This window comes from Eptatretus burgeri, chromosome 16, assembly GCF_056783735.1.
Source record: "Eptatretus burgeri isolate ZD-2024b chromosome 16, Ebu_testis_v1, whole genome shotgun sequence".
In the NCBI taxonomy this organism is placed as follows: domain Eukaryota; kingdom Metazoa; phylum Chordata; class Myxini; order Myxiniformes; family Myxinidae; genus Eptatretus; species Eptatretus burgeri.
Genome location: NC_140976.1, coordinates 48352707 through 48371977, shown reverse-complemented (window position 1 = coordinate 48371977; position 19271 = coordinate 48352707). Strand labels below are relative to the sequence as shown.

General features: G+C 47.7%; 1 protein-coding gene across 11 annotated transcripts in view; it reads left to right on the top strand.

Annotated features, from left to right (window-relative positions):
• Positions 1 to 19271, top strand: part of LOC147011040 (uncharacterized) — a 73456-nt gene that overhangs the window by 27359 nt on the left and 26826 nt on the right. Inside the window, exon 1 of one of the 11 annotated variants that reach the window (XR_015052364.1) lies at positions 7711 to 7843. The exons of 9 other annotated variants lie outside the window; for them this stretch is intronic. Coding sequence is in view for 1 of the 2 variants with exons in the window: in XM_085859453.1 (XP_085715579.1) it covers positions 8173 to 8305 (133 nt within the window). In the remaining variant the exon portion in view is untranslated. Of the gene's footprint in view, positions 1 to 7710; positions 7844 to 8038; positions 8306 to 19271 lie in introns of those variants that run through there. One more of the 11 variants, XM_085859453.1, reaches the window with a different exon arrangement.

Below are 19271 nucleotides of genomic sequence, written 5' to 3'. Positions count from 1 at the left end.
ATGAAAATTCACAATTTTAGAAATCCGACCTATGTTGACCTTTTGGTCTATGCTGACCTCAAAAATAATTGGCTGGTTGGATTCAGTGACCTGAAATATAAATCCTCTTCAAATTTCATGTTCATGGAATGAAAATTGAGGATTTTAGAAATTTAACTTAAGTTGTTGACATTTGGCCTGTGTTGACCTCAAAAATAATTGGTGGTTGAATTGAATGACCAACTATGCAACTCCTCTTCAACTTTCAAGTCAATTGGATGAAAATTGACAATTTTAGAAATCCAGCCTGTATTGACCTCAATAATAATTAATTGACCGTTTTTACAGCCATTTTTCCCTGCTGTGCAGGGGTTTGGCTTTTTCTTGAGGCAATGTTTTATGGCCGGATGCCCTTCCTGACGCCAACCCTGGTCGCCTCTTACGACACACAGGGATATGGTACACCTATTCTAACCGGGGCATACACCGGGACCAGTACACTGGCACTCATTTCGCCGACCTCGGAAGGATGACAGGCTGAGTCAACCCCCTGGTGTTAATTCAGCAGCCAACGGGGCTTGAACTCAGGACCCTTGGATCCCAAGCCACAACCCTAACCACTAAGCCAACACCAGGCTTTACCAATAATAATTAATTGGTGGTTGAATTCAGTGACCTGATATATAAAACGCTGTTCACATTTCAAGTCAATCGAAAGAAAATTGAGGATTTCAGAAATTTAACAAAGTTGTTGACCTTTGACCTATGTTGACCTTTTGACCTCAAAAACAATAGCCTTCTTGCTTATAATGAACTCTCCCAGGTGGTGAAGTTTGAGAGAGATCAGTTTAAAATTGTAACCTGCAGGTGATTGACATACAAACAGATTCGATAGAATAACGCACGCAACCTACCAAGATAGGGCACTTGAAAAATCTTCGATTTTTACCAGTAATAGATTTTGTTGATATTTTTATACATTTTTTTTTTTTTTGCTGCTGTGCTTGGGATTCCCTGTGGAATTAATGGCTATCATTTTGGATTTTTTTTCGTTTCAGGATCGAAGCTCGCTTTAAATCTTGAGTGAAGTAAATTGTGACAAGTCGGTAGGCAGCGATGGGTCACCGAGCATGGAAACTATAGGATATAGAGCAAAATGGATGTCATATAGCAGATAGGGAATCACCTTAAGATTATGCATATCAAATCTCATTCAGTTCCATCTTCTGATAACTACTCGGTATCCATTTGAATGAAAAGTACCGAAAATGCGGTTTGAAGTCTGAAATCCCCAAAGTTCGAGGGGGTGCTGTGGGTGAACAAAGATCTAAATCGAAAATCCGGCTTGACCGTTTGTGCACAATGTATTCCATACGATTAGTGTGAATTTTCATGACCATCTGACCATAACCCGAGGAGGAGTAGCATTTGGCGCGAAGGCACCTCCAGCTCTCGCATATTATCGATTTTTGCACTAATTGACCTTTGACCCCTGACCTAAGTGAAATCGGTGAATATGTCCTGAGGCAAAGTTGCAGTACTCATTGAGTACCATGAACCTGCAAAGTTTCATTCGTATCAATGCACTCACCTGGTCGCGAGGGGGCCTTCAATTTTCGCCAATTTTCGCGCATACCCTAATTGTAGGGGGGCGCTGCGGGTATAGTTTTCCATATCTCACAAAAACCGGAATATGTTTGATAGAGCATCACCTGTGGAACATTCTTGCCAAATTTCATAACCTTACGTGGGATAATGGCTTTTGGAATTTATTTCGCGTGAACGGTACCGATTTTGAAGGTTTTTCGGTTGTTGCTGGGGAACCAAAGCATCCCGAGCAACCATCACAATTTCCAAAGCACGAGGTCATAAGATGTACCTACCACCCGAGTTTGGTCAAAATCCGCCCACGTTTACTACCAATTATGCTGATGACAAAAGAACAAACATCCAAACAAACATCCAAATAAACAGACAGAATTACTGACAATAAGGGTCACCTATTTCGGCAACCCAACAGACAGAATTACTGACAATAAGGCTCGCCTATTTCAGCGACCCAACAATGGCAAAGCAGAAATAATGAGGTGTGTTCTGCTAGTAAGTGGCTTGCTTGATTCAGAGGAGGAGGAGGAGGAGGAGGAGATTGGGACCATACTCTGTGCAGAGCGTTGGTGCTGCCTAAGCAGTCTCCTTGGCTCGTGGGGACAATCCTGGACAGGTTGCCACTCCGATGCAGTATACAAGCATGCTGGCACTCATTTTGCCGACCTCAGAAGGATGACAGGCCGAGTTAACCCCACCTGCTATTAATTCAACAGCCAAGCGGGATTTGAACTCAGGACCCTGGGATCCAAAGCCCGCCACCCTAACCTTTAAGCCAACACCAGGCATCGATTCAGAGTGCTCAATCAAGCACTCCAACGGAACAGAGTGCTTGGCACCACTTAACAATATGGTGGTCTCCATGGAAACAATGCCATCATGGTATTTGAGCAAATGCTGTCCAGGCTATCGTTTTCAGTTTTATCGATCCTCTTGTGACAACTTCCCCGAAACTAAGTTATTGTGTTGGCAGCGGCTACAGAGTGCGAGGAAGAGGGAAAGAAAGATAAATGAACGGGGAGAATGGACTTGCATCCACCAACTTGACTACACGCTCCCCATTCAGCATGTACAAATCAGATGGACACATTAGAAAGCTTGTCTGCCATCACCATTCTGGACAACTGAGCTCGGAGAACCCAAATGTGCCCATGGAAAGGCTTTGCTCTAATCCACTAGTTGTACATGATTAATTAAAATAAAGACCAATTACTGTACCGTAATCCCAAGAAGGAAGCCAGACATGACACACACACACACACACACACACACACACACACACACACACACACACACACACACACACACACACACACACACACACACACACACACACACACACACACACACACACACACACACACACGTTTTTCAGTGGTCCAGTATAGTTCACAATGATGGGTAAGAATGAAGGAAAGTTTGTGAATAATTAATTAAATGATGAGTTTCATTGAATCCAATAACCCAGTGATTCCCTGTGAAATGGTCAATGTAAAATCATGTCCGGCATTATGTGATGCAGCACTCATTTTGAGGTAGCAATTATGAGATAATTAATTGCTATTTCCCCCTTTATTGAAGTCACATTTTGTAGTTGTTTGAACAGTATTGTTTTCCACTTTGGTGTGCGACCGTTTCTATTGTATTTGTTGGACATTGTGGTGGGCCAGTTGATCATCCATTGGACCAAATTTTCATTGGTCTTCAAGCCCTTGTTGCACACCTGCTTGCCTTTCACCAAGCCCAGATGTGTTTGAGTCAGGGTTGGGGAGGGGGCATTATATAAAAAAAATTAACCCGGGTTTTACGTGCATGAAGCAAAAACATACCCACTGCTTACAATTCAAAACACCTCAGTGTACTAGAAATGTGGGGACATGAATATTGTACTGTAAATGATGGAGACGTGTAATACTCTTCCTCACCTGGAGGTGGAGCTCCACAATACACATTTACATTGAGAATTTACATCCCCTCCCCCTCCCCCCAAGACCATCAGAATCGGGGTCACTTAGTTCCTCAAGGTCGTTTGGGTCTGAGGTGTCCTCTGGGTACTTTAGGTGAAGTATTTCAGGTTACAATTGAGGGTGACGTCAGGTAAGCTGTCCAACCAATGGGTGGAGAGTGGATATACATCCATACATAATCACATACACTTGCTCCATTATATATTGATTAACATATGCTGATTACAATGTTATCGTTGTTTTTGTCACATTCATTTTGAAGTTAGAATGCCATGCTGTGAGAGGACCTATTTAGCTTCTCTCCACACCTTAACATGGCGGGCGTTTAAAACATGGGAATTCTTCCAGATTATTTGTTGGTAATGAGCCCAATCAATTCAGGAGGTCATGAAGATCATTTTGGTGTGTCACATTCCACATCAGAAAGCTCCAGTGGATCTCCAATAAACACATGCCACATGCATACATACACACACATGCACACACACGCACACGCACACGCACACGCACACGCACACGCACACACACATACATACACATACACACACACACACACACATGCACACACACACATACACCCACACACACATACACCCACACACACATACACACACATACATACACCCACACATATACCCACACATATATACACATACATACACACACATACACACACATACATACACACACATACACACATACATACACCCACACATACACACATAAATAGATGCATACACACATACATACACCCACACATACATACACCCACACATACATACACCCACACACACACGCACCCACACAGGCACCCACACGTACACACATACACCCACACATAAACCGGCGCATACACATACATACACACATATACACACACAAGCGCACACATACACACATACATACACACATACACACACGAACCCACACATACACCCACACATACACACATACACCCACACATAAACCGGCACATACACACATACATACACACATACACACACAAACCCACACATACACCCACACATACACACATACATACACACATACACACATACACCCACACATAAACCGGCACATACACAAACACACCAACTCACACGCCCACACAAACCCACACACACCCACACGCACATACACACACATACACACACACACACACACAAACCCCCACACACACACACACACACACACACACACACAAACAAACACACACACACACACACACACACACACACACACACATACACCCACATACACACACATACACACACACACACACACACACACACACAGGTTCTCCTGCCTCCCGGGCAAGCGGCTCTCCTGTCCTCCCCACCCCACCTCTGCTCTGCCGGCTCTCCTGCCCCCCTCCTCCCTTCTCAGTCCCCCTTACCTCCGAGCAACGCCGGGTAACCCTGCTAGTTATGAATATATTTAGGACTGACACTAAAAGGATCACAAACACTGCATTGAACACACAACACCAAAGTACTTACGTTCGTATTATGTTAAACAGGCTTCCTAAAACTAGCTTGACTTTTCACAAAGTAAATGAAACTCGTTGATATTTCTGCACTTGTTCACCATAATGTTGAACTGATGAATGATTTAACCAACTCGTCGATTGTTTGGATTAAACAATGTTGATGTTTGCCAGTCTGCGACTTCAGTGAACTTTAACATGGTCATGGTCTGGTAGTGAAGTACGACTAACTCGTTATCGTTTGACGTTATGCACTCCATGACATTATGTACTCTACTATACAACTCACTGATGAAAGGAAATTCCACTGTTTCTCCTCCTTCGGTTGATACATCTGTACCAAGCACAGCTTTCCACCATCTTTCAAGCACTTCAGATGAAATTTTGCCCGGAATGACGATGGCAGACAAACTTTCTAATGTGGCCATGATTTAATCTAACTACACCCTCTTGTGGTTGAAATGTAACTCTGTGATGGGGAGTCAGAAGGAGGAGCCCCTCCCGAAGTTCATCTTTGGACCTGCCCGCTGTGCATTGTGGGAAGCGGTTGTGCATGTTTGGAGATCTTGCAGAGTTCGGATGAAAAGTCGAAGTAACAACAAAAGTATGAAATGCACGTTTCACTAATATTATGAGTATATACAGAACAGGGGTATGCGTGTGTGCGTCTGTCCGTGCTCAGTTTTTGTTCCCACAATAACTTGTGAACCACTGAAAGGATTTTAAACAAACTTGGAACAAAGGGTGTATTACTATGCTAAGATGTACTGATTGGAGTTTGGTTCAAATAGTCAAAGGTCATGTGACCTTCAGCTGAAAGTAGCAGATTCTTGTTGCCACAATTACTTGTGAATCACTGAAGGGATTTTGACCGAACTTGGTAAAACTATGGAAGGTAATACAAAGATGAGTTGATCACATTTTGGGATGAAAAGGTCAAAGGTCTATGGTCAAGTGCCCTTTAATTGAAAAATTGTGTTTCTGCAATAACTTATGGACCACTTGAGATTTCGAGCAGACTTGACACATTTATGGACTGAAATGTAAAGATGCATAAATACAATTTTAAATTTTGGAAAAGAAAAATCATTTTTCAGACCGTAACTTGAGTTAAAATCTGATATTGTCTCATCACTCTCACTCTCACTCTCACTCCCTGTCTCTCACTCTCACTCTCACTCTCACTCACTCTCACTCTCACTCTCACTCTCACTCTCACTCTCTGTCTCTCACTCTCACTCTCTGTCTCTCACTCTCACTCTCTGTCTCTCACTCTCACTCTCTGTCTCTCACTCTCACTCTCTGTCTCTCACTCTCACTCTCTGTCTCTCACTCTCACTCTCTGTCTCTCACTCTCTGTCTCTCACTCTCACTCTCTGTCTCTGTCTCTCACTCTCTGTCTCTCACTCTCTGTCTCTCACTCTCTGTCTCTCACTCTCTATCTCTATCTCTATCTCTATCTCTATCTCTATCTCTATCTCTATCTCTATCTCTATCTCTATCTCTATCTCTATCTCTATCTCTATCTCTATCTCTCGCTCTCGCTCTCGCTCTCGCTCTCGCTCTCGCTCTCGCTCTCGCTCTCGCTCTCGCTCTCGCTCTCTGTCTCTGTCTCTGTCTCTGTCTCTGTCTCTGTCTCTGTCTCTGTCTCTGTCTCTGTCTCTGTCTCTGTCTCTGTCTCTGTCTCTGTCTCTGTCTCTGTCTCTGTCTCTGTCTCTGTCTCTGTCTCTGTCTCTGTCTCTGTCTCTGTCTCTGTCTCTGTCTCTGTCTCTGTCTCTGTCTCTGTCTCTGTCTCTGTCTCTGTCTCTCACTCTCACTCTCACTCTCACTCTCACTCTCACTCTCACTCTCACTCTCACTCTCACTCTCACTCTCACCTCACCTCACCTCACCTCACCTCACTCTCACCTCACCTCACCTCACCTCACCTCACCTCACCTCACTCTCACTCTCACTCTCACTCTCACTCTCACTCTCACTCTCACTCTCACTCTCACTCTCACTCTCACTCTCACTCTCACTCTCACTCTCACTCTCACTCTCACTCTCACTCTCACTCTCACTCTCACTCTCTGTCTCTCACTCTCTGTCTCTCACTCTCACTCTCACTCTCACTCTCTGTCTCTCACTCTCTGTCTCTCACTCTCACTCTCACTCTCACTCTCACTCTCACTCTCTGTCTCTGTCTCTGTCTCTGTCTCTGTCTCTGACTCTCACTCCTCTCACTCTCACTCTCACTCTCACTCTCACTCTCACTCTCTGTCTCACTCTCACTCTCACTCTCACTCTCACTCTCTGTCTCTGTCTCTGTCTCTCACTCTCACTCTCACTCTCTGTCTCTCACTCTCTGTCTCTCACTCTCACTCTCACTCTCTGTCTCTCACTCTCACTCTCACTCTCTGTCTCTCACTCTCACTCTCACTCTCTGTCTCTCACTCTCACTCTCACTCTCTGTCTCTCACTCTCACTCTCACTCTCTGTCTCTCACTCTCACTCTCACTCTCTGTCTCTCACTCTCACTCTCACTCTCTCTCTCTGTCTCTCACTCTCACTCTCACTCTCTGTCTCTCACTCTCTGTCTCTCACTCTCTGTCTCTCACTCTCTCACTCTCACTCTCACTCTGTCTCTCTCTCTCACTCTCACTCTCACTCTGTCTCTCTCTCTCACTCTCACTCTCACTCTCACTATCACTATCACTATCACTATCACTCTCTCCCCCTCCCCCTGCTGGCCGTTGGTTCGTTGTGTGGACTGTCATGGCGGCTGCTTACTTCGTGTCGTGAGTTCCTGTTCTCCGTTGTGCTGGTTTGTGTTCCCACATTGCCCATTTCACTCCCTGTGTTCGTGTTGTTTGTTCATGAGGTTTCCTCATGTTTCCCCTCTGTGTGGAGAAGAGAGAGAGAGCCCGTCGCGGCGCTGGTTCGGGTATCGTCGGTTTTCTCGGCGGTTTCCTGTTCGTCGCTTCAAACACTTTTCGCTTTAAACCTTTATTTTGATTTTCTTTTATTTTTCTCTTTATCTTTCCTTATTTTGTTTGGTTTGCGCTCCCTTTCCCAAAGTTTGGGAAAGGTTGGAGTGTTTTGGTGACTTCCTCCTCCTGAGTGAGGAAGACGTCGGTCGTCGTGTGGTGAAACATGGCGGCCGCTCGTTTGCAGCGACAATCCGCGTTCGAACGGTTCTCGCGCAAAAATGGCGTCGCCTGCTCTCCACCCGAGGGCGTTTCGGTGGAAGCGATTGTTCTCGCGATCGGGAACATTATCGGGTTCGGTGAGGTACGAGCCGCGTCGCGCATGAATAAACGGGTTATCGTGTTTGTGTCCCATCGTCCAACAAGGCCTGTCCCTCGACTCTGGACACTTTGTGATGACTTATCCATCAGATACTCCTGCTCAGAAAGTGGTTATCTCAAATGTACCGCCATTCCTGAGCGGTGATTTAATCCTTAAAGCGCTACAGCACTATGGACACTGCGTGTCCCCCTCTAATAATGCTCCCTTTGGGCTGTAAAGATGAACGTGTCAGTCACGTGATGTGTTTCCGGAGACAGGTATTTATGGTACTTAACAAGGATTATCCTTCTCTGAACGTTATTTTAAAGTTCACTGTAAATAGTCACGATTACCAAGTATATGTTAACACTGACACTCTAAAGTGCTTTGGTTGTGGTGCAGTGGGACACATGAAACTGTTTTGCCCTCTTCGGAAAACGCAGCTTTCTACGGCCGAACCGAGTAACAACGGCTCACAGATTAATGTTAACGTTTCCCTTTCAACGAACAGACACGAGAAACCGGCTGAACGAGTGGACACGCCCCCTCCCAATGACGGACAGGACAAACTCGTTAACAATTGGACACGCCCCTTCCCAATGACGTGAAGGATAAATTAACCGAACAAGTGGACACACCCCCTCCCAATGAGCCAATGGACAGTGCAAGTGATAGGTTCATTACCGTCTCCAAAATAAAAAAACGTAAATCCCTTGCACGACGTGTCACCTTCTGGTAAAAGGCAAATCATCGAAAATGTAATTACTGGAATCCCATGTAATAACAGATTTGCCTTTCTGGAAGAAGAAAATAACCCAGAAACGTCCACTTGTTCAAACATCATCAATAAAGCAATCGTATTGAACTTGCCAATCAGCGTCTCCAACCCCACAGAGAGCGTCCGCTCGCACAAGGACGTTCCTAATGTAGACTGCTCCCATATCCAACAGTCACAGGAGGAAGAGAAACTTTTACAGTCTCTCTCTCTCTCTCTAACAAAACAATAAATTAAACAACTAAGAACACTGAGGAAATGAGGGAGGATAGTTTAAATCCTCCAATGGAGAGTGACACTTGCGACCCGAGCAGCGTGGCCGTGTCACGGACAAGCTTGGAGTCCACTCTCTTACATTCCCAAGAATCCCCAGATGTAACTCTGATACACAAGGCCGCCGAAGAAGATTGTTTCATTGAAACCGAACAATCATGTGATGCTCACAACGAAACTGAAACACCAATCGATTCCCCATGTGAGGAATCTGATGATGAAAGTCAAGATGAGTCCTCTCAGATTCTAAAGGCTGAAAGCAGACATTCGGATGACGAGCTTCGGGACTTCTTGAGTGACTCTTAGCGTAAGAGAAATAATGAACTGAAAGATCATTTCCCTGATCTTCCGGTGTTGATTACGAAATTGAAATAAATTTTGCGTAACCCTGTCACCCCAAACTTCACTGAGGCTCAGAAACACAGGTAAAAAAAAAATGATCCAGAAAGCTCGACAGGAGCTTCTAAAGTGAGGTCCTTATGGTGTGTTTCTCTTATTTATTTATTTTTCTTCTTTACCTTTCTAAGCACATGAATGTCAATTTCGGAAGTCTGAACATTAATGGTGGTTCTAGTTTAGAACGCAAAGTTCAGGTAAAAGACTTGACTCGGCGTTTGCACCTGGACGTCTTGTTATTGTAAGAGACCCATGGAGATCTGACTGCCCAAGCCCAACGGAGAAGGCTCATGAAGGGTCAGTGGTTCTTCAGTGATATAAATTCCTTCACTGCCGGGATTGCCTTCTTTGTCTCTCCTTCATGAACACTCTCTCAAGTTCATTTTAATGAAATAATTCCTGGACGTCTGGCTTGTCTTCAGTTCATTGCCAACAATCAAATCCTTATTTTTGTAAACATTTATGCCCCCAATGAGAATGCTGAAAAGTATAACTTCTTCCTTATACCAGAGGCCTTTCTAAGCACAATTGACTTGAACTGCTGCTTTATAATGAGTGGTGACTTCAACTGTACCCTTGATCCTGCTTTCGACAGAAACAGTGTGGAGCCACATCCAAAATCTGCCAAAACTTTGGAAAAAATTATAAAAACTGTGGGACTCATGGATGTTTGGAATATCCAACACCTCAGACAACGTCAGTTCACTTGGTTAAGATGTGTGTCCCAGAGACACTCTCTAGCCCGGTTAGACAGAATTTATGTCAATGCTACAATGTTTGATAAGATTTTAAAATCTGATATCGTGCCTTCTCTTTTCATCTGGTGACAACATTCTCCTTTAAGCTTGCTCTGCAGCAACATGGCAGTCCGTATTGGAAGTTTAACGTCATGTTACTTGAGAATGTTACTTTTTGTGAAGCCTTTAGGGTGTTTTGGAATAGCCTCATCGAACGAAAGAATAGTTTAAGTAGCCCTAGATTATGGTGGGACTAAGCAAAGGCACAGATTGCCGTCTTTTGCCAACAGTTTAATCACTTCTCATCTTTTAGTGCAATAAAGGAAAGGATTGTACTCGAAAAAGAAAAACTGAAATTACAATCTGATGCTGCAAACAACCCCAGTGCAACAAATAACCATCTGCAACTGGGAAAAAAGGCCCTTTTTAAATTATCTTGTTGACTATCAAGTGAAAGGTGCAATGATCTGATTACGGATGGATCAGATTTATACTTTGGACTCTCCAACAAAATTTTTCTTTCATTTTGATAAAAAGACCACCCATCAAAGGCAAATTGAAACCCTAAGGCTCTCAACTGGGGACATTGTGACATCACAAGATAGCACAAAGAGGGAGATCTATAACTTCTTCTCAGACGTGTTTAAGGCAAACGATGTTGACAATGATGCGATGCAATACTTCACGTCTGATCTTCCCACGTTAAGTGCGACTCGAAGGGATCATCTTGATTCCTTACCTTCCTTGGAAGAACTAACACTCTCACTTGCTTCTCTGCCGACTGGAAAATCTCCTGGATGAGACGGCCTCCCAGTCGAGTTTTACAAATCCTTTTGGTCTTTATTAGGTCCAGAGCTCTTGGAGGTCTTTACTAGTTCTTTACAATGTGGGGAATTGCCAATGAGCTCTCGTAGAGCAGTAATTACTTTATTACTGAAAAAAGGGGACCCTCAGCTCGTTGGCAACTGGTGCCCAATCTCTCTTTTAACTTCCGACTATAAAATATTTTCCAAAGCTCGAGCTCGACGCATCTCCCCCCTTCTAGAATCTTCGATTCAAAGTGATCAGTCCTACTGTATCCCTAACAGACAGATACATGATAACATATTCCGAATAAGAGATCTTTGGGATGTGTGGAAAGCAAAAAATGATGATCTTGGTTTGATTATGCTCGACCAAGAGAAAGCTTTTGACCGTGTTAGTCATGCATATCTTTTCAAGGTTCTCGAGTGTTTTGGACTTGGTCCCAGGTTTACCTCCCTTATAAAACTTTTGTCATGGCATTTCTTCAGTACTCAGAATAAACTCTGAACTGACTTCACTTGTAAAGGTTGGAAGGGGTATCCACCAAGGATATCCTTTGTCTGGCATTTTGTACTCTCTTACTCTCGAGCCTTTCCTAATCAAAGTTCGCTGCTTCTTAACTGGTTTCACAAAGCTGCAAGTAAAACCTGTGAAAGTTTCTGCCTATGCTGATGATATTTGTGTCAATGTACGCACAAGCAAGGAGATCAAGAAACTGGTGGACTGTTTGAACTATTATGGTTTGGCTTCTTCAGCTGCAATAAACTGGAACAAGTGCCAGGCACTGTGGATCGGCCCATGCCAGCTGCCCATGCCTGTTCTTCCGGAACGCCTCACCTGGTCGAACAACGGAATAAAGTACCTTGGCATTTTCATCGGTGATGCAGCAACGCAAGCAAAGAATTGGGAGGGTCTCGCTGAAGCCCTCGAACAAAAGCTGCTGAAATGGAAAGGCTTACTGACTTTGCTCTCTTATCAAGGCCGAGTCCTGGTCATCATCAATTCAGCAGCATCTCTATTGTGGCACAGGATCAAAGCCATACCACCTCCTGAACATTTTTGTTGAACATACAGAAAACCTTTACAAATTTTTTCTGGAGTGGAAAACACTGGCTTCGTCCACAGATCCTGAATCTTCCATTGGAGGAAGGTGGACAGGGTCTTGCGGACATCGTGTGTAGGGCAATGGCCTTCGGCATCGCCTCAATCTGGCGGCTTCTCTACCGTCCGTCGGACTTAGTCTGGAGGTCCGCCGCCCTTCTCATCCTTCGTCAAGCTGGTATGCTTGACTTTTCATCAGGATTATTTTTAATGAATCTGAAATGTATTGATTTGTCCTTGCTTCCACCTTTTTATAATAGCATTTCAAATGCTTGGCATGTTTTTATAGTTGACCGTGATTATCTTTCCTACACCAAAGATATGTTTTTGAAGGAACCTCTGTTTCACCACTCTCTTTTTAAAAGAATAACAACGGAGCGTTCTTTTATCGATCATTTTATTCAGAACGGTGTCCATTGCATTTCTGATTTAATGATTGACAACACGAGATGGTTGAGTGCTGTTGCACTAGCAACCAAGGTTGGCATACGATCCTACCGCCAAGTATTTTTTTTTTATTATGTGAAGTACTTCAGGTGTACCGGAGAGTTAAGGTACACTGGGAGAGATCTCCTCGCACTGGCGATGGCTCAACTGTTCGCGAATCAAATCCTCTCTTCCCAAATCTCGTACTCACTCCCACTGTCATGATTTCCGGTTCAATTGTAAAACATTTACCAAGAATACATTTTGGAATGTAGGAACCACATTTTGGAACCACAAGTAGGTGTGAGGAAACGTCACATTTACCCGGCCTGTGTGAAAGCAATTCGACCTTCTTTAGGAACTTGGCAGTCAAGGAAGTGGCACAACTACTTGCCTCCAGAATACCCTTTCCAACCTAACTGGAAAACCTTTTACCATGTTCTTATTCCAAAGAAAACTGCTGACCTGTCTTGGAGGCTGGCACATTGGGTATTACCGACCAATAAACTCCTGCATGTTTTCTCCTCTGAAATACCTGACCAATGTCCCTTCTGTGGAACTCACGAGACCTTGTCACATGCTTGTGTTGAATGTGCACGCTTGATCCCTTTTGTTTGGTTTGCTTTGTGAATTGTGCTCCATGCTTTCTTTGAACTTCACTTTATAAGTTTTTATTTTTGGCTTTGAATCCAAAACGCATCCACTGGAAGTGATTTTGGCCAACTTTCTCGTTGCCACAGCAAAGTAGTCGATATTGTTGCGAATTCGCGCCCGCCGGCGTGCGAACGGCCACGTGACTCGAATCGCGGCACGTCACCCACCGGACGGACAATTCTGTCATGACCCTCTCGGATTAACGCCGGGAGCTAGTCATGGGTGGGCCTTTCGGCCTCAGCACGATCGTGCCAATCGGCCACCCACGTGGGATAGGGTTGTTTGCCAAACTCGACCTACCTAAGTACCCACGCGGAGGGTAGACTGGGCGATCGCACCTCGCCGCAGGTAGACTCCGGACACGGGCCGCTTAAGCGATCCGTTCCGCACTATCGGGATAACCGAGCGGTGTTATCGTCGACCTGGACGGTTCCGATTAATTATCGGGCGTATTAAGCCCACTACCAACCCTTTACGTGAAGCAAGATGGAGATTCAATTAAAGAAAAGACGAAGCGAAACGGGAAAACAGTTCAACATGATGCACATTTATTCCGCGGCACACGGAGAGCACACATATACAGCCAAACAGAATGCACATATATCAAATGCTACAAAAGAAACAATGACGCAGAGATACTACCGACGACGCGAGCACACGGCAACAATGAAACAGTTTTACTTCACAGACGGCGCCGACATACATTTACTCGAAAGCAAAAGAAAAGGCCACCCTCAACGACAAGGGGGCAGACGGGGCCTGTGGGCCAATATTTGCGCGGGACCTGAAGGAGCGGTCATGTCCGCGAGACCGGGTGGGTCCTACCCGCGTCTTCGTGCTGAGCCGCAAATGTGGCAGCGCGGCGGTGCCCCGACTTCGTGCTCCTTCGCCGGTTTCGTTGGCACCGCTTGGAGTGGGGTGGAAACGGGGCCCCCTTTTCGCACTATCTCAGCGCAGGGGAAAATGGGGGGGGGGCGGGAATTGTTGATGCTCTGGGGAAAGAGTATAGCTGGCTTGCTTGGGTCCCGTGACGAGCGATTCCACCGCGACCTCGTCGCCGACCGCAGTCTTCCTTGCCTCAGACCCGAGCTCCTCGGACTCTTCCCCCAATTCTCCTCAGCCGACTGCCGAAAACCACCGGGACGCCCTCGCCACCCGACTCCACTCCGCTCTTCCAAACTGACTGTGCCCAGATTCGCCTTGCGCTCGGCGCTTTATCGGCCGGCAGGAGAACCCATATGCAAATTTCCGGATCCGCATGAGCTCGGGGGCGGAGTCACACTCGCCCATTGGACGGAGAAAAAGGGGCGTGAATCTCCCCTGATCCTAGAATTTGCATATCTCGATTCCACACAGACGCGCCTGGAGGTGGGGCCAAACCGCCCCGCGCTTGCTGATTGGACGGATCAGAAGTGGGCGTGTAGCATTCCTGATCCGAATTCTCCTCGGAAAGGCCGCATTTTGCACTCGCGGCTTGGCGCGTATCTTGTACGAGCCCAGGACAGCCCGACGCTCGGTGCTCACAGGTGGTGCGGGAATGGCCGCAGAAGGAGAGAGGTGAAGGTGGTGGAGGGTTTATGGTGGTGGTTTATGGCCATGGTGCCGTTTGGAATGGTGGTGATGTGATGTTTGCGGGAGCGAGTTGTGAAGGTAAAGATCGTGGCTGTTGGCGTTGTTGTTGTTGTGTGACTCTTTGGAGCGTGGTTGGTTCAAAATAAAGAATAGAACGTAAAAACGGCTATCTCAAAGCGTCGCAGCCCGAATGAATCACATTTATTCCCTCTAAACAACGGGTTTGGGGCTAACTACACATGTACTTACAGAGATATCTCACCTATGGGACCTGAATGGTGGTTTGCGAATTTCCACAACCGTAACACGACCCCCTCCCCCTTTTACAGACTCGTCCCGAGTCGTCAAATTCTCGTGTGCCATCATGTGTAGTTCTCCCCTAGTACGTTTTACCTAAGGATTCCTGAGTGCGACATTCATGGTATTCGTGTCCCCAAAATAAATAACCTGAGGGCTGAGTCACTAACTAAACAAACCCACTCACACGGATGACTTAAATAAAATTGCCGGCGCCAGACAGACATGCCGGGGGCGCACTCATATTTACAGTACAATACATCTTAACTTACAAATTTTACACTAAACCATGGCCCAGGATCAATGGACTCTGCAAAGAGAAAAGCAGTTCGCAGGGAGCCAGGCTGCTCGCATGCAGTCTCTGGCTCACGCAATGCAGGTTACAGGGAACGTGGCCGGCTGCTCACACGCAGTCCTAGGCCTCCCCCTTTTAAAATGAACCCAGTGAACCACAACGGTGCATGGGCTGCACAAACGCAGTCTCCGTGCCAGCTCAAGTGGCACACGCAATGAACACAACGGATGCATGGATGGATGGATGAATGGATGAATGGATGGACGCAAACACGGTGCACGGGCCGCCACTGCAGGCCCGTATTGTAGCTGCCAACAGGGCAGTTCTTGCAGCTTGCAAACTGTTGCTTTCTGATCCTGGCACACATGGCAATGAACAAGGGGGGGGGGGGCAAAGCAAAATTGAATGTCGGCTGGTGAACAGGGGCAGTGGGCATGGCATGGCAAAGGCAGCAGGCAACACAGCCTGCAGAACAAGGCCGCTGCAGGCAAACACAGCCGGCAGACGAAGTGGGCCCCGGCACAAGCCTTGCAGCAACACAGCCTGCAGATGAGGCTGGCCAGCCTTTGCCGTTCAGTGGAGGTTGGTGGAGGGAGTGCGGTGGTGCTGGCCACTCGGAAGGCGGGCTCGGACCTACCTACCTGTCTCCCTCCCACCTATCGCCTTTGCCTGTCACTGTCCATACCCACTCCCTTAATTTGTAAAACCCAATTTAGCCCCAACTTATTTTTTGTTGTTTTTATTTTTACTTGCCCACTATGAATCGTCCCCTAACCCCTTTCCTGTCCTTGTTCGGCTAACCTATCCTGTCACCTCGCCTACTCCCACCCCCTACGTTCCCTTCCCGGAGGGGAATGAGGGAGGGCTAGCGTCATGTTTCGAGGCCCAACGAAGCTTCAGGATGGCCTCCCCAGACTTCAGCGATCTTAACCCAAAGTGGGTCCAGCGGCCCACAACGAGAGCGAAGGGATGGATGGTGCGGAGGGGTACACTTCCTAATCTACCCTATCCATGAACCTTTAAACTACCCTGGGGCTTTCAACAAGAACCTCTCGCTTCAACTGTTGGTTCTAAAAACCCAGATTCCCGTCGCCTGTGTTGGTGTCCTTACAATTTCGGGCCTCGCCCCCCAATTTTCTTTCCGTGCCCTCACACGATCTCATGGCTGGGACGCGTGGCTCCCTTGGCATGCACGACCCTCTGCCGAATCTCCGACGATGGCACCCCCGGGCACTACACCGCCTCCGAGCCTACCAGCTCCCTAAACACCGGGGAGTGCCCTCCCTGGCGACTCCCCTGAAATGCTCACGTGGTAGGCTGGCTTCCCGGGCCCCTTTCCGAGGGTCACCCGTGCCCACAACACTGCCCACGCGGCTAATGGCGCCCCGGGCCCCTGCACCATACGGGCGCACCCGTGCCCACTACGCTATCCCGGCCCCCCATGGGCCCTTGGCCTACTACGGCCGACTAGCCTGGTGCCCGGGGTACCCACTCAGCGATACTCACCTTTCGCGGCCACGCTCCCAGCCCGTCAACAGGGCTCCTGCACCCCTCCAAATGGGTTTCGAGCCTACTTTCCCACCAACAACAAAACGACTTCCATTTTTGTTAATTTAACTAACCCCCTAACTCACTCTACACTGACCCCGGGGTCCCTGGGGCGGTAGTCACTCCTCCCCCCAATCACTCATCGCACCATGCATTCCACATTCGCTCCATTCACACCGACCCGCTGGCCTCACTCACTCAACAAGCACATGTACTCACCTCACAACCCACAACTCTTCAACACACACACCGCTGAACTCTGCCATCCTTCTAACTAAATCCCCTACCTAACTCATGCTCCGAAGGTTATCCCTTAAACTTCAGCACGTTCCTTTTTACACTACGTTGCTAAGCAACGTCCCCTCTACACATTCACTGTCAGTCACTGTCTCCAAATCATTAAAATCATTTCCCATCCTAAATCTGGCTACAATCCCTCTAACACATTCATTCCACGGACTCCATGAGGACTTACCCCTGCCCCATGAAGTCGGTCTAGCTAAGCTAACCCTTCCCCCTAACTAGTTCCATCCTGTGCCCAGGCCAAGGGGATCATCCACCCCTTGCCCAGGAATCCTGTTCACCCGAAAGCGAGGCTTGCCTTTTATTTTTTTTTCCACATGCGCAGCACCAGCGCGGTAACTCGCAACCTGCGCACCAGCGCGGCAATTCACAGCCACGCACCTGTGGTTTGATGTCATGGCAGCTGTTCGCGTCCCTCGTCCCTCTTGGACTGTACCATCCGGCAGGGATTCACCCTCCTGCCGGATTCCAACCATAAACGCAGCCATGACGTCACCCGGCGCATAAACAAAAACCACAAGACCCACGTCTCAAGGGGTTCCCCACGCGAACACATGTGCTCTGCCCGTTGGAGCTGAACACACCCGCCCGCATGGAGAACCCATCCAGTCCAAATCCGTTATCCTGCCTAAACTTTGTCCGTCGCGGGATCGACAACATTCACCGCGCTCGTTTCCGGACCGGGCTTCACTCCCGCAAGGGAGCACGTGGCGGCCTCGTGCGTTACACAGCATGGACCTCGCGCTCGCTGCTGGGTGAACCCAGCACGGTGCTCAAAACATCCACAGCCGCTACTCGGCTTTTGTCCCTCTGTCGCCGTTGTCGTCGCCATTCCACCCACGCACACCTGTGTGTCACGATGCGCACACTCCACTCCATGACATTCAAACCGGGAGACGCGGCTGCATGTTCACACATGCCCACCGTCATCTCCCTCACATACCGCTCTCTCACACACACGGTCTCCCTTGCACTCGGCCGTTCACTCACGCATGCCATTTCCCTCGCACACACCATACCACTCACACACGCAGGGGCACTCACCCCCGGTGTTTCACTCACACACGGCGCGCTGGAAAGCACGCATCTCGGCACACTTGCCACCACACCACTCACCTATGGGGGCGCTTCTACACACGGGGACGGACTCACACCTTGTAACACACACACAGGGACAACCACACTGGGGACTTGTGTCCCCACAGGGGGTTCCCGGGCCTCTATACCCCCCAAGCTCCTCGTGCACTCATTCGCAGCACTCCTCCCCTCGACCCCGCAAAGCATGACCGAACCCACCTGGTCGTGATCCACCTCAGGGGGGCATACTCCCTCCCTTCGTTCCTGGAGGAAGCCATCCCGCTGCTCGCACTGGGTTCCTACACGCTCTGCGAGCCCACCCCCATTATCCTCCACTACCTCTGTGTGTGTGTGTGTGTGTTCGTCTCCAACCCCGTCCAATTCACCCTCTATCTCCCGTGTCTCTGCCAACTCGGTCACCTCTTCACCCTTTACCTCCCTTGTCTCCACTATTTTTATTTCCTTTGTCGTCACCTCGTGTCTCGTCTCACACGTTTTGTTCTCCCCATTGAATTTTTCCCTCTCGGTCACCGTCACTTTTTCCGTCACGACCCTTGCCCAACACGTCTCCCGAATTATTTTGTCCTCACCCGCCTCCACCGCGGGCCTGACAGCCGTTGCACCCCCTCCCAGCTCGTTCGCTCCCACACGTGGCGTCGCCATTACGCACTCCCCTATTATTGCTTTCATGCCCACCTGCAGGCTT